The 16377-nt window shown below is 39.7% G+C and overlaps 1 protein-coding gene across 3 annotated transcripts in view; it reads right to left on the reverse strand.

Moving 5' to 3' along the window:
* LOC133497731 (uncharacterized) overlaps positions 1–16377 on the reverse strand; it is a 35429-nt gene that overhangs the window by 1458 nt on the left and 17594 nt on the right. For 2 of the 3 annotated variants that reach the window (XM_061813862.1, XM_061813861.1), the window contains exons 2-7: positions 13060–13181; positions 12831–12952; positions 11069–11165; positions 10188–10563; positions 2315–2440; positions 1015–1145 (exon numbers count right to left, since the gene is read on the reverse strand). In XM_061813862.1, coding sequence (XP_061669846.1) covers positions 1015–1145; positions 2315–2440; positions 10188–10563; positions 11069–11165; positions 12831–12952; positions 13060–13071 — 864 coding nt within the window. In that variant the 5' untranslated portion in view covers positions 13072–13181. The remainder of the gene's footprint in view (positions 1–1014; positions 1146–2314; positions 2441–10187; positions 10564–11068; positions 11166–12830; positions 12953–13059; positions 13182–16377) is intronic. The other variant, XM_061813863.1, reaches the window with a different exon arrangement.

The raw sequence follows: 16377 nt of genomic DNA on the forward strand, positions 1-16377 counted from the left end.
TTTTTAATTTCCTGCATTTTTTTTCCATTTTTAAAATTTTTACTTTGAGTTTTTTTCTTTTTTTTCTTTATCTTTTTAAAGGGGTGAACCAAAGACAGAAAATGCTAATTGGCAGTTTATTCCAAATTTTGAAGGGTTACATTTACCATCAACATATCTTTTTGCTATTTCAGATCTCTAAAGTGTACTGCATCGTGAAATATAAATATTAAAATATTAGATTAAATAGATAAAGAGGAAAAAAATAAAGCACAAGTCACAGACATGCTGGAGTTGTGTCTTAATGTGTGCCTTTAATGGGCGTGGCCTAGCGGGCGAGTCAGTGATTCCATTAATTTAGCGTTCGCAGTCACTGATGGTGTAGTGGTACACACGCCTGGCTTTGGTGCAGGTAGCGTGGGATCGATTCCCGCTCCGTGATGACGTCGATAACTGACAACCAGTTCAGGGTGTCATCCGCCTTGCGCCCGAAGCTGGCTGGGTGAGGCTCCGGCTCTCCCGTGACCCTTGTGAGGATAAGTGGCGTGGATAATGGATGGATGTTCCATCTCCATGTGAGTATTTTCATTTTAGTTCATCTATTTGCTGTTTTTTTTTTGCTCAGGTGAAGTCATGTCTAGTACTAAAATGTGTTTTTGACGCCATCGTGTAGCATTTGGGGCCAAAGAAACAATTTCAAGCAATAAAGACGAGACACAAAAAAAAAAAAAAGACAAGCTTGATTTAAAAAGAACTTTGCCGCCACCCTGTGGCATCTTTCAGCAATTACAAACTTTTTGGGGCGAACTTGCAGTATCACAGTGCAATATTTGTCACGTCATTATCCAAGCCGCTTATCCTCACTAGGGTAGCGGGAAAGCTGGAGCCTATCCCAGCGAAGGCAGACGACACCCTGAACCGGTCGCCAGTCAGTCGCAGGGCGGATATCGACGCCATCGCCGAGCGGGAATCGATCCCGCGCCGCCGGCGCCAAAGGCAGGTGTGTAATATTTCCATGTTCGGAATTGGTCATACCTCCACTTGCAGAATCACATTTTCTCCTTTCTTGGAGCACTTGAGAAAGCAGTCAGAGTCCGTGAAGTTCAACACCACCGGGTAGTGGGGGTCCAAACAAGTCGACTTGTAGTAGTAAATGGTCATTTTCTCTGAGTACGAAAACATACAGAAAATGGTCCTCGCAAAGCAAGTTTTGTTCTGTAGGTGAATCCATTGACAGTGAGGAAAATAAGTATTTGAACACCCTGCTATGTTGCAAGTTCTCATGGAGGGGTCTGAAATGTTCATCGTAGGTGCATGTCCGCTGTGAGTGAGATCATCCAAAAAGAAACATTCAGAAATCACAATGTATGATTTTTTTTAAACTGTTTATTTGTGTGATACAGCTGCAAATAAGTATTTGAACACCTGTCTATCAGATGGAATTCTGACCCTCAAAGACCTGTTAATCCGCCTTTAAAAGTTCACCTCCACTCCATGTATTATCCTGGATCAGATGCACCCGTGTGAGGTCGTAAGCTGCATAAAAAGACACCTGTCCACCCCGTACAATCAGTAAGACTCATACTTGTAACATGGTCTAGACCAAATAGCTGTCAAAAGACACCGGAGACAAAATTGTACAACTCCGCACGGCTGGAAAGGGCTACGGAGAAATTGCCGAGCAGCTTGGATGAAAAAAAGGTCCACTGTTGGAGCAATCATTAGAAAAAGCTGAACATGACGGTCAATCTCAATCGGATTTGGATGATACAGAGGAGTCATGGGAGAAAGTTTTGTGGTCAGATGAGACCAAAATGCAACTTTTTGGTCATAATTCCACTAATCGTGTTTGGAGGAAGACGAACGATGAGTTCCATCCCAAGAACACCATCCCTACTGTGAAGCATGGGGGTGGTAGCGTCATGCTTTGGGGGTGTTTTTCTGCACATGGGACAGGACGACTCTACTAGCCTCGCCAGTCTCCAGACCTAAACCCAATAGAAAATCTTTGTAGGGAGCTGAAACTCCGTGTTTCTCAGCGACAGCTTGGAAACCTGTCCGATCTAGATGAGAGGCCAAAATCCCTCCTGCAGTGTGTGCAAACCTGGTGAACAACTACAGGAAACGTTTGACCTCTGTTATTGCAAACAAAGGCCACTGTACTGAATTTTTCGTTGGTGGACGTGCACCTAAGATGAAAATTTCAGACCACTCCATGATTTCTAAGTGGGAGAACGCGCAATACAGCAGGGTGTTCACAGACTACAGAAAAATGAAATGAAAATGTTATTTCTACTCGAATGTTGACTATTGCTGATCGTACTGGATGACAAACCTGGTTGTTGCGAGACGTAGAGCGTCTTCTGCGAACAGAGTCCTCGTAGATATTTATGAGAGGCCACATGTTCGATCGGAGTGTCGAACATCCTCATCTGTTTGAAAGTGCCCCCTCCTCTTGAAACTGGAACACAACATCCCAAAGAGCAATGACACAGACAGTCCTAGTTGCGTTTTTTTTTTTCCAATTCATTGGTCTGATAAACGTGACAGAAGCTGATATTGAGTAGGACAAGGTGTATTGTCGGAAAAAAGAACGTAGAACCGTTGGACGTACGAAGTTTAGATTGGGTCAAATCGAGTGCACCTGTAAAGGTCAGAGTCCATTTTAGGTTTATGTTGGAATTTCACCCGATATCCTTACATTTTGGAAGTAATATATGGCGGAAGTGTTTAATTTTTATTTACAGTGATACCTCAGTTTTCGAACGTCTCTGTTTTCGAACGAAAATTTCGAGATTTTTTTTGCCTCAGTTTCCAAATGAAAATCGGTACTCGAACGCCGCCGGAAATAAAACGGAAATAACATATCGCGTGCGGCGCAACGAGCATAATTTTGTTATTGTGTATAACGCAGCCTCCGTACTCAGACGTGTCCCAGTAGTGACTGTTGTTGTTTGTGAGCAATCGTGTCGAGCTCACTACCGAAGAACTCCTGCACCTTCAGGAGGAGCAGAAGAAGACGACGACGGAGGAGGAGATCTCGTCCGATGGGGCTGAAGGCAAGAAGGATGTCCCAGGTGCTGACATCGGTGCCAAATGGAACGAAATCCATAATTTCGTCGAACTTCATCACCCCAATAAAGACGAATGTAGCGGAGCACTGCAATATTTTTATGTTGGGATGAGCCACTTCAGAAACGTGCTTAATAGACGGCAGAAACAAATAGATTCGTTCTTTGTGAAAAGGGGGCGAGTCACCCTCCCCGAAGACATTTGATACAATTGTTGAAATATTTCTGCCTTTTTGTTTCGTTTGTTAACTTGAGTTGCGAATGTTTTTGTGTTACTTTATGTAAAAATAAAAGAATGCTTTCTTTTCCCCTCATTATTGCTTGTTTAAAGTTATTCTGCACTTTTGTCAAGAAAGAAAAATTTACAAGGCTGGGAGCCGAGTTGCTACAGATACGGCAATGCACTCCCGGCCTAGCCTACTCCACTACTAAAGCATACATTTTAAGCAAAAAAAAAAAAAAAAAATTCGTAAATTATTTTATTATATAAAGTATTTAAAGTATACATGTATTTCTACTATGCAGTTTATTATCAGGAAAAGCTAAAAAATGATTTAAAAAAACAACAACATTTTTTTAAGCCTTGGAACGGATTATTTCTTTCCATTCATTGGAATGGAAACATTGATTCAGTTTTTGAACAAATCCCTTCTTGAACCAAGTCGCTACAGATACGGCAATGGACTCCCAGCCTAGCCTACTCTACTACTAAAGCATTTATTATTTAGCAAAAAATAAATATATTTCTGAAATTATTTTATTATATAAAGTATTGAAAGTATACGTGTATTTCCACTATGTAGATTATTATCAGGAAAAGCTAAAAAAAATATGCTTTTAAAAACCCAATTTTTTAGGCTTGGAACGGATTAGTTCTTTTTCCATTCATTATAATTGGAAACATTGATTCGGTTTTTGAACAAATCCCTTCTCGAACTGAGTCGCTACAGATACGGCAATGCACTCCCAGCCTAGCCTACTCTACTACTAAAGCATACATTTTAAGCAAAAAAAAAAAAAATTAAATTATTTTATTATATAAAGTATTTAAAGTATATGTGTATTTTCCCTATGCAGTTTATCATCAGGAAAATCTTAAAAAATGAATTTTAAAAAACATTTTTTTTTCGGCTTGGAATAGATTATTTCTTTTTCCATTCATTGTAATGGAAACGTTGATTTGGTTTTCGAACAAATTCCTTCTCGAACCGAGTCGCTACATATAGCAACAAATTCAATATATTTCTTAAATCATCTTATTATATAAAGTATTTAAAGTATACATGTATTCCTACTATGCAGTTTATTATCAGGAAAAGCTAAAAAAATATGCTTTTAAAAACCCAATTTTTTAGGCTTGGAACGGATTATTTCTTTTTCCATTCATTATAATTGGAAACATTGATTCGGTTTTTGAACAAATCCCTTCTCGAACTGAGTCGCTACAGATACGGCAATGCACTCCCAGCCTAGCCTACTCTACTACTAAAGCATACATTTTAAGCAAAAAAAAAAAAAAATTAAATTATTTTATTATATAAAGTATTTAAAGTATATGTGTATTTTCCCTATGCAGTTTATCATCAGGAAAATCTTAAAAAATGAATTTTAAAAAACATTTTTTTTTCGGCTTGGAATAGATTATTTCTTTTTCTATTCATTGTAATGGAAACGTTGATTTGGTTTTCGAACAATTCCTTCTCGAACCGAGTCGCTACATATAGCAACAAATTCAATATATTTCTTAAATCATCTTATTATATAAAGTATTTAAAGTATACATGTATTTCTACTATACAGTTTATTATCAGGAAAAGCTAAAAAAAATGCTTTTAAAAACCCAATTTTTGTCAGCTTGGAATGGATTATTTCTTTTTCCATTCATTATAATTGGAAACATTGATTCGGTTTTCGAACATATCCCTTGTCGAACTGAGTCGCTACAGATACGGCAATGCACTCCCAGCCTAGCCTACTCCACTACTAAAGCATATATTTTAAGCAAAAAAATAAAAAAAAATCTTAAATTATTTTATTATATAAAGTATTTAAAGTATACATGTATTTCTACTATGCAGTTTATTATCAGGAAAAGCTAAAAAATGATTTAAAAAAAAAAACTTTTTTTTAAGCCTTGGAACGGATTATTTCTTTTTCCATTCATAGGAATGGAAACATTGATTCAGTTTTTGAACAAATCCCTTCTTGAACCAAGTCGCTACAGATACGGCAATGGACTCCCAGCCTAGCCTACTCTACTACTAAAGCATATATTTTTTAGCAAAAAATAAATATATTTCTGAAATTATTTTATTATAAAAAATATTTAAAGTATACGTGTATTTCCACTATGTAGATTATTATCAGGAAAAGCTAAAAAAATATGCTTTTAAAAACCCAATTTTTTAGGCTTGGAACGGATTATTTCTTTTTCCATTCATTATAATTGGAAACATTGATTCGGTTTTTGAACAAATCCCTTCTCGAACTGAGTCGCTACAGATACGGCAATGCACTCCCAGCCTAGCCTACTCTACTACTAAAGCATACATTTTAAGCAAAAAAAAAAAAAAAATTAAATTATTTTATTATATAAAGTATTTAAAGTATATGTGTATTTTCCCTATGCAGTTTATCATCAGGAAAATCTTAAAAAATGAATTTTAAAAAACAATTTTTTTTCGGCTTGGAATAGATTATTTCTTTTTCTATTCATTGTAATGGAAACGTTGATTTGGTTTTCGAACAAATTCCTTCTCGAACCGAGTCGCTACATATAGCAACAAATTCAATATATTTCTTAAATCATCTTATTATATAAAGTATTTAAAGTATACATGTATTTCTACTATACAGTTTATTATCAGGAAAAGCTAAAAAAAATGCTTTTAAAAAACCCATTTTTGTCAGCTTGGAATGGATTATTTCTTTTTCCATTCATTATAATTGGAAACATTGATTCGGTTTTCGAACATATCCCTTGTCGAACTGAGTCGCTACAGATACGGCAATGCACTCCCAGCCTAGCCTACTCCACTACTAAAGCATATATTTTAAGCAAAAAAATAAAAAAAAATCTTAAATTATTTTATTATATAAAGTATTTAAAGTATACATGTATTTCTACTATGCAGTTTATTATCAGGAAAAGCTAAAAAATGATTTAAAAAAAAAAACTTTTTTTTAAGCCTTGGAACGGATTATTTCTTTTTCCATTCATAGGAATGGAAACATTGATTCAGTTTTTGAACAAATCCCTTCTTGAACCAAGTCGCTACAGATACGGCAATGGACTCCCAGCCTAGCCTACTCTACTACTAAAGCATATATTTTTTAGCAAAAAATAAATATTTTCTGAAATTATTTTATTATAAAAAATATTTAAAGTATACGTGTATTTCCACTATGTAGATTATTATCAGGAAAAGCTAAAAAAATATGCTTTTAAAAACCCAATTTTTTAGGCTTGGAACGGATTAGTTCTTTTTCCATTCATTATAATTGGAAACATTGATTCGGTTTTTGAACAAATCCCTTCTCGAACTGAGTTGCTACAGATACGGCAATGGACTCCCAGCCTAGCCTACTCTACTACTAAAGCATACATTTTAAGCAAAAAAAAAAAAAAAAAAATTAAATTATTTTATTATATAAAGTATTTAAAGTATATGTGTATTTTCCCTATGCAGTTTATCATCAGGAAAATCTTAAAAAATGAATTTTAAAAAACAATTTTTTTTCGGCTTGGAATAGATTATTTCTTTTTCCATTCATTGTAATGGAAACGTTGATTTGGTTTTCGAACAAATTCCTTCTCGAACCGAGTCGCTACATATAGCAACAAATTCAATATATTTTTTAAATCATCTTATTATATAAAGTATTTAAAGTATACATGTATTTCTACTATGCAGTTTATTATCAGGAAAAGCTAAAAAAAATGCTTTTAAAAACCCAATTTTTGTCGGCTTGTAACGGATTATTTCTTTTTCCATTCATTATAATTGGAAACATTGATTCGGTTTTTGAACAAATCCCTTCTCGAACTGAGTCGCTACAGATACGGCAATGCACTCCCAGCCTAGCCTACTCTACTACTAAAGCATACATTTTAAGCAAAAAAAAAAAAAAAAAATTAAATTATTTTATTATATAAAGTATTTAAAGTATATGTGTATTTTCCCTATGCAGTTTATCATCAGGAAAATCTTAAAAAATGAATTTTAAAAAACAATTTTTTTCCGGCTTGGAATAGATTATTTCTTTTTCCATTCATTGTAATGGAAACGTTGATTTGGTTTTCGAACATATCCCTTGTCGAACTGAGTCGCTACAGATACGGCAACGCACTCCCAGCCTAGCCTACTCCACTACTAAAGCATATATTTTAAGCAAAAAAATAAAAAAAAATCTTAAATATTTTATTATATAAAGTATTTAAAGTATACATGTATTTCTACTATGCAGTTATTATCAGGAAAAGCTAAAAAATGATTTAAAAAAAAAAACTTTTTTTTAAGCCTTGGAACGGATTATTTCTTTTTCCATTCATAGGAATGGAAACATTGATTCAGTTTTTGAACAAATCCCTTCTTGAACCAAGTCGCTACAGATACGGCAATGGACTCCCAGCCTAGCCTACTCTACTACTAAAGCATATATTTTTTAGCAAAAAATAAATATATTTCTGAAATTATTTTATTATATAAAGTATTTAAAGTATACGTGTATTTCCACTATGTAGATTATTATCAGGAAAAGCTAAAAAAATATGCTTTTAAAAACCCATTTTTTTAGGCTTGGAACGGATTAGTTCTTTTTCCATTCATTATAATTGGAAACATTGATTCGGTTTTTGAACAAATCCCTTCTCGAACTGAGTTGCTACAGATACGGCAATGGACTCCCAGCCTAGCCTACTCTACTACTAAAGCATACATTTTAAGCAAAAAAAAAAAAAAAAAAATTAAATTATTTTATTACATAAAGTATTTAAAGTATACATGTATTTCTACTATGCAGTTTATTATCAGGAAAAGCTAAAAAAAATGCTTTTAAAAACCCAATTTTTGTCAGCTTGGAATGGATTATTTCTTTTTCCATTCATTATAATTGGAAACATTGATTCGGTTTTCGAACATATCCCTTGTCGAACTGAGTCGCTACAGATACGGCAATGCACTCCCAGCCGAGCATACCCTACTACTAAAGCATACATTTTTAGCAAAAAAAGAAATATATTTCTGAAATTATTTTATTATATAAAGTATTTAAACTATACGTGTATTTCCAAATACAAAATGTGTGCTTTAAAAATTGGGCCCGGAGTACGAGGCCAATTAACGATGAGTTTCTTCCCTGATTTTGAGGTTAGGAGGCTTTAACTGGAGTCGCTTACATTTGCCTTCAATACACCAAAAAGTTTCCGCTATCGCACCGGTGTCAAACTCAAGGCCCGGGGGGCCAGATGCGGCCCGCCACATGATTTTATGTGGTCTCAATTTCCATGATTCTTGTAAAAATCGGGACCAAAATTTCAAACTGTCGTGTATCGTAAATGATAACGAGATACTACATGCATTTGTGTTACCTAAGATGAATTGTTGAAAAAAAATATTACCCTTGATTTCTGATTCCAAAACCAGTTCAAAAACTGATGATGTACAGTAAATATGATTAGATGATTCAATACTTTTTTTCATAACGGCCCTCTGAGGGAAACCAGAACTACAATGCGGCCCGTGAGAAAAAAGGACTTTGACACCCCCGCTCTGCCGCGTTGAGATTGCGCAACTGAACTGAAAAACAGTGGAACTGCCCTGCCTACCAGTTTTGTATCTCCACAGTGCTACAGCAAAATACATATAAATATAGATATAGTAAAGTGCTTTTAATTAATAAATGGGATTCTACAAGATGACACTTTGTAAAAAACAAACCAAAAAAAAACAAAACAACAACATACAGTAATGACGTGCAATCAAATGTTACTCAAAAGAATGAATCAGTTCACACTTCCCCCTTGAGTCGTGTTGCTCATTCTGGTGTGGGCGGCTTTTCAATCTATCTGAGACCAACCGCGACAGGTCAACTCAAAGCCAGCGCACATGCGAGACGTTCCGGCATGGAGGATCACTTGGTCTCAATCCAGATGATGCAAAGTTGTGCAATCCACACGAAGCCAGTCGGGAAATTCTCAGATTTCGCCGTCTTCTTCATCCACGACGCGCAGAGAGCAGAATACGGAAAACGGGGAAACTGACTTGACCTTGTAAAAGTATTACAGAGTCGGGGGGGGAGTGACTCAACCGGGCTGAAGGTTCCTCCAGGAGGCGACCAAAGGAATACGCAACCTTGAGCTGGCAGAATTCACGAGCGTGCGTGGAATTCCGAAGGCTGGCCAAGAGAAACAAAATGAACTGACAGCGTTGGGGGCTCTCGCATCTTTAAATGTAGGCCGGAACATCATCCCGGTCTTGAAGAGGGAGGAGTCAGTGACCGGGTACTGACAAGTGATTGGCTGACAGACTGGCTAGCTAGTAGAATGTAAATGCAGGCCGGAATATCATCCCGGTCTTGAAGAGGGAGGAGTCAGTGACCGGGTACTGGCAAGTAATTGGCTGACAGACTGGCTAGCTAGTAGAATGTAAATGCAGGCCGGAATATCATCCCGGTCTTGAAGAGGGAGGAGTCAGTGACCGGGTACTGACAAGTGATTGGCTGACAGACTGGCTAGCTAGTAGAATGTAAATGCAGGCCGGAATATCATCCCGGTCTTGAAGAGGGAGGAGTCAGTGACCGGGTACTGGCAAGTGATTGGCTGACAGACTGGCTAGCTAGTAGAATGTAAATGCAGGCCGGAATATCATCCCGGTCTTGAAGAGGGAGGAGTCAGTGACTGGGTACTGGCAAGTGATTGGCTGACAGACTGGTTAGCTAGTAGAACATAATAGATTGATCGACGTAGAACACTGTGACATAAAAGGTAACGACAGTGACACAAGATGCTAATTGTTAGTCTATGTGCTTCTGGAGTTCCCCCACTGTATGCTAGCATATATTTAGCATGTTAGCATTCATTCAGGCTGTGTGGCTACTTTAAACATTGTTTTCCGTTAAAAAAATAATAATACTCACCGAGTGTCACAGTGCTGGACTTTGCAACCATGACAATGTCGTTAAGGGTGCATCCTGCCCCGTGACACCACCCGCAGCCGGCCCCGGAATCGCACCCCCTCCCTCTCAGCACAGAGAAGCTCGTTTTTGTCATGCTGACAACAAGCAGATCGCGTTCCGGCTCGTTCTTCTCGTCTTCGGAGGGGAAAATGTCATCCTCAGCAACAGCGTTCTCTTCTTCTTCTTCTTCTTCTCCGCCCCCGAAACTCTGCTGCAGGTTTTCCTCCCGCACCATCTGCATGCTGAACTGAAGTCTGGTGACCTCCTTTGAGATGGGGTAAAGAGAATCTTGCGGCGAGCATGGCGGCTCATTTGTCCTCCCGGACTTGTGCACCGTCTAATGACAGGAAAAAATAATAAAAAAAGAGGTCAACACTGACTTCGGCAGTGGTAGGCCGGGATTTTGAAACCAGGCTCTTCAGTGGAAACAGCGCAAACTGGATCTGCCTCTTAAAAATATTGTAGCAGCATCGAGTTCCCATTATGAAAAATATCAGTCTTATGCAAAAACACAACAGAACAGCATATAACTGTGCCATATTAGCACCTGGAGAAGTTCCTCATCAACATTTATCGCTGAACTGAGCAAAAATATTTAAAAAATATAATCTGTTATTCCGGAGATGAAGATAATAGACTGTTGGGAATCGTTTAGAACAAGTGAACTGAATAAATGTCGGAATTCGGGGTGTAAAAGTAGGTCAGTGGCTCTGATGCGTCGCAGTTCAGCACATGCGAGCCCCGACCTGGTGTCAAGTTACGGGATTCAACTTGCGGTTTTGCCAGTCATTGTACGGACAGATCAGAGAATGCTGGACCCGAAATGGATGGTGTCACCTCACCAACATGGGCTGCCCCTCCGCTATGGCCTGAGCCACCTCATCGGGGGTCAAATCCTGCAGGTCGGTGCCGTTTATCTGCACCAGCTTGTCTCCTTTCCTAACAGAAGCAAAAAAAAAAACAAAAAAACAAGAATGGAATTTCCGGCACTCTCCAGGGACGCGGTGGATATATATTTAGTCATCAAGTCCGAATAAATACTTGTGATAAATATATCACTGTGTCACGGTCTGCTTTGCTATTTCATTAGTTCAAATCAAATCAAACAAATCTGGTTTGCTCCTTTTCAGCTCCAGCGCCACCAGGTGTGAGTCAGACGGAAAGAAAGCAACGGGTCCACACAGGGTGACGGAAAGAGTTCTTAAGGCACATGTAGACCAGCTAGCAGAGGATTTCCTGTCATTGCCAACCTCTCGCTACTGCAGTCCCAGTTCCCACACAGAGATCACATTGTATGATTTATTTGTGTGATACAACTGCAAATAAGTATTTGAACACCTGTCTATCAGGTAGAATTCTGGCCCTCGAAGACTGGTTAGTCCGCCTTTAAAAGTTCACCTCTACGCCATGTATTATCCTGGATCAGATGGACCAGTGTGAGGTCGTAAGCTGCATAAAAAGACACCTGTCCACCCCGTACAATCAGAAAGACTCAAACTTGTAACATGGCCAAGACCAAAGATCTGTCCAAAGACACCAGAGACAAAATTGTACAACTCCACACGGCTGGAAAGGGCTACGGAGAAATTGCCGAGCAGCTTGGATGAAAAAAAGGTCCACTGTTGGAGCAATCATTAGAAAAAGCTAAACATGACGGTCAGTCTCAATCGGATTTGGATGATACAGAGGAGTCATGGGAGAAAGTTTTGTGGTCATATGAGACCAAAATGGAACTTTTTGGTCATAATTCCACGAACTGTGTTTGGAGGAAGACGAATGATGAGTTTCATCCCAAGAACACCATCCCTACTGTGAAGCATGGGGGTGGTACAATCACGCTTTGGGGGTGTTTTTCTGCACATGGGACAGGACGACTGCACTGTATTAAGGAGAGGATGATCGAGACCATGTATTGCGAGATTTTGGGGAACAACCTCGCTCCCCCAGTCAGAGCACTGAAGATGGGTCTTGGCTGGGTCTTTCAACATGACCATGACCCGAAGCACACACCCAGGAAAACCAAGGAGTGGCTCCGTAAGAAGCATATCAAGGTTCTGGCGTGGCCGAGCCAGTCTCCAGACCTACACCCAATAGAAAATCTTTGGAGGGAGCTGAAACTCCATGTTTCTCAGCGACAGCCCAGAAAGCTGCCTGATCTAGAGAAGATCTGTGTGGAGGACTGGGCCAAAATCCCTCCTGCAGTGTGTGCAAAGCTGGTGAACAACTACAGGAAACGTTCGACCTCTGTAATTGCAAACAAAGGCTACTCAAACCAAATATTAACATTGGTTCTCTCAGGTGTTCAAATACTTATTTGCAGCTGTATCACACAAATAAATCATAAAAAAAAAAAATCATACCTTGTGATGTCTGGATTTTTCTTTTTAGATGCTCCCTCTCGCAGTGGACATGCACCTACGATGAACATTTCAGAGCCCTCCTGTATATCTATTACCTCAGAAAATGTAACAGTGGCCAAGTTCTATTTGAAGATTTCTTTCCAAAGAGAACTTGTAGTTGATAAAGTAACGACTGTTAATATTTCTTTTCCATCTGCTGTTGAGTTTTATGTTAAAAACCCTCCGGCGGTCAAAGTGCTAATACCTGATCATCTTCGTTCCTCCGCCACTTGAATTCTGAGACTTGACGACGTTTTCCACTTCATAATGGTGCTTGCCCTCGTGGAGCTGGTGAACTATTAGGACGCTTCCATTCACAGGTGAATCCTGCGGTGTGGCAATGAAAAGGGATTTTAACCTGAACCCATCCAAATTGATCTGTCTTAGAGGGCGGGGGGTGGGGGGGGTGGGGGGGGGAAGCCTTGGTTACCCACCGCCACATCCATGTTGCCGCCAACGTCCGCAAATTACGATTGAGATTCTCTCGAGCGTGTATTCCTCCTGTGTCCTGTCTTAATTTTGTTCTCTGGGCAGAAGAGGAAGCGGCACACGGCCGCTGCGGAAATAGCAGAAGTGATCTGGAATCCAGGCGTAGTTATGCGATCGACGGTGTTACAAAATAATAACTTCACATCGACGCTGCATCATAATAATACAATTTTCTAGGGCCCACATCAGTAAGGTGCAACCTCCTGAATCAGTCTTGGTCTTATCAGTTCTTTGCTTTCTTGTGCTTCAACTTCAGAAGAGGACTTTCTCTTGGATGACAGAAATGCAGACCAAGTGTTGGGGTGTACGGTCTGACCCCCCCCCCCACCCACCCCAACCAACCCTCTCCAAATCGCTTCAACCTCTGCGGCAATGCTCATGGCGTTCAGAATGCTCATCACTGTCCACGCTGGACTGCGGTTTTCTCTCGCTACATAACGACGGCGAGGCTCTTCCCTTCCGAATTAGCGGCGGCGTGTCGCTGAACCATGAGCAAACACTTTCAGAAGGGGAAATGGAAGTCCACAGTTCAACCGTACGCTACTGACACGAGAACTTGACGGATACTACTTCCCCTGTGACTGCTTCTGGACAATCATTCAGTGGAATTAATGATGCGTAAAATTACTACAATTGACGTGGGAGGAACAGAACCACTTCGACCGAAGGGTCAGGACGTCACTCGACGGTTTCGACAAAAACGTTTGAACTTTGTAATCGGCACAACTGACAGAAATCATCTTGAATCATTTTGTTTTTTTAAAAAAAAAAGTGGAGGGACTATTACACTATATTCCATAATTTATACTAATAGCCTACCGGGTGGGTGTCCAGACTCATTTATAACATTAATAAAGTGGTGGCATGTCATGTCACTATCCAAGACGCTTATCCTCACAAGGGTTGCGGGAAAGCTGGAGCCTATCCCAGCTAGGTTCAGGCGTAAATCGGACTACACCCTGAACTGGTCGCTGGTCAATCGCAGGGCAGATATCGACACCGTCACTGAGCGGGAATCAATCCCACGCTGCTTAGACCGAAGGCAGGCGTGTGTACCACTACACCATTAGTGACCTAATAAAGTGTTGCATCATGACCAAAAAAAAAAAAAAAAGTGTATAAATATGTATTGGAAACTGTGCCAAAATTAATAGCTAAACCATTCATCCATAATCTGAGCTGCTTATCCTCACATGGGTCACGCGCCCCAGTTGTCATCAGGTACACCCTGAAGTGGTTGCCAGCCAATCGCAGGGCACATAGAGACAAACAGCCGCACTCACAATCACACCTAGGGGCAATTTAGGGTGTCCAATTGTTTTTGGGATGTGGGAGGAAACCGGAGTGCCGGAGAAAACCCACGCAGGCACGGGGAGAACATGCAAACTCCACACTGGCAGAACGCCAGTCCTCAGAACTGTGAGGCCAGCACTCTAACCAGTTCCTCCACTGTGCCACAACCAGCTAAACCATCCGAGTAAATGCTTTTGGGTGAAGAAAAACTGACGTGATCAAGATTTGTCGATTAAATCCTCGAGTATCTTGATCCGCGACGGAAAAACGTGACAACTGTCAAGGGTGTCATGACCCAAATGCAGGACTCCCTGGCAAGGGCATAATGTTCAGAGTGGTTTTATTCCCAACTAAAGTCATACGCAGTTCAAACAGTCCAAGAAAGCAGAGTCTCAAAAACGCTAAGTTAGGCACGATCCATAAAACACGAAACGAGGTCCAGTGACTATGAGGCAAACCAAGAAACTAAAAGGGCACAGACTCGCTGTGACCGCCCAGGGCAGTGGCCTGGCCACGCCCCTCACAGGAAGCGCCGCCCACGGCAGTGGCCAAGCCGTGCCCATGACAAGGGACCTTGACCACCTTGGGGACTCACTAGTATCCTCTTTACTAGTAAAAAACAATTCATCACCCTAGTAGAATGATTAGGGCGCTCTCGTAGAACGACTGTTTCATACTAGTGCACTCTTTTGCTTTAGTAGTAAGGACAAAGGACTGCATGCACTCGTAGCTTTTCACATCTTTCAACAGGTGGACATAAAAACATAGAATGGTTAAATTTGGGGAGGGGGGGAGGAGTACCCCCCCACAGACCGTACACTGAAGCTATTTCCAGCCATCCCTGCACCGGAGGGCTCAAATTCGGATTGAGTTACATGAAAATCACATGGCCACTGTTGCAACGTTTCATGTCCTCAACGACAGCTGGGACACCAAAAAAAAAAAAAAACATTTGAGGACACAAGCGGACGCTCAATAAGGTGCGGCAATGCTATTCATTCTGAAAAATAGGGTGTAATCTTTTGAGTTATTACCTAGCAAGTTTGAATTCGTGACTAATTTTACAACTTGAAAGTGTCTGTAAAATTGTGGTTTGTGGTGATTTTACGGGTCGTGCAAAAAAACTTGGATTTGTTATTTGTTACGCTATGATTCTAACCAATGCGGTTACAAACATTAAAAAAAATATATCACATAGAAATAGAAAAGAAATTAATAGAGGCTAAAATGTTTGTGATCTGACCTTCTGCTAAACTTTTATGACTACATACCGTTGTCTGTTGGGAAAAAAAAAAAAAAAAGAGCATCCAGCGCACAAAACGTACATCGGCACCAGTCCCAAGAAAATGTGCATGATAAAATTAATTTCAATTATTTAAAAATGACACACAGTTAGGTAAAAGAAAAAGAGAATCAACTAGCACAAACACCTATTGCTATGAATAAAGTACTATTTTTTCATGTTAACATCTCTGCTGTGGTGTAAATAAATTGAAAAAATGCCAAACAACAAGTGATATGATATGCAAAATAAAATATCATAAAAAGTGTGGCGTTTTTTGTTTGAGCTGGACTGAAATTACTGTACACCCTGCAATGGACCTTTCTGACCTGTCAATCACTGGTACAATAATAGCCAATCAGATAGCGGCGTTGTCTTAACCTCTGACTTGACACGCCCCTCTCGCCGTATTGTCCCACAAGCAATGCTGGTTGCCAGTAGCGTGCGCTTGGAAAAGTTCATGCGCAGTACGATTCCACTATTTTATCCTGTTTGGATTTTAATATGAAGTTTGCGAGGCGTCAAACTTTTTTTTGCATCGATCGCCAACGTTTTGCTGTAACTCTGACATTACGTCCTGCTCTGTCCAAAATCTCAATTCCGTGTACATATCGTTGCGTGAAATAGTTCAGACCGCTCTGTAGAACTCAAGTCTAACGCATTTGGCAAATAACATACCCCAATATGA

The sequence above is a fragment of the Syngnathoides biaculeatus genome, chromosome 3, assembly GCF_019802595.1.
Source record: "Syngnathoides biaculeatus isolate LvHL_M chromosome 3, ASM1980259v1, whole genome shotgun sequence".
NCBI classification, from domain to species: Eukaryota; Metazoa; Chordata; class Actinopteri; order Syngnathiformes; family Syngnathidae; genus Syngnathoides; species Syngnathoides biaculeatus.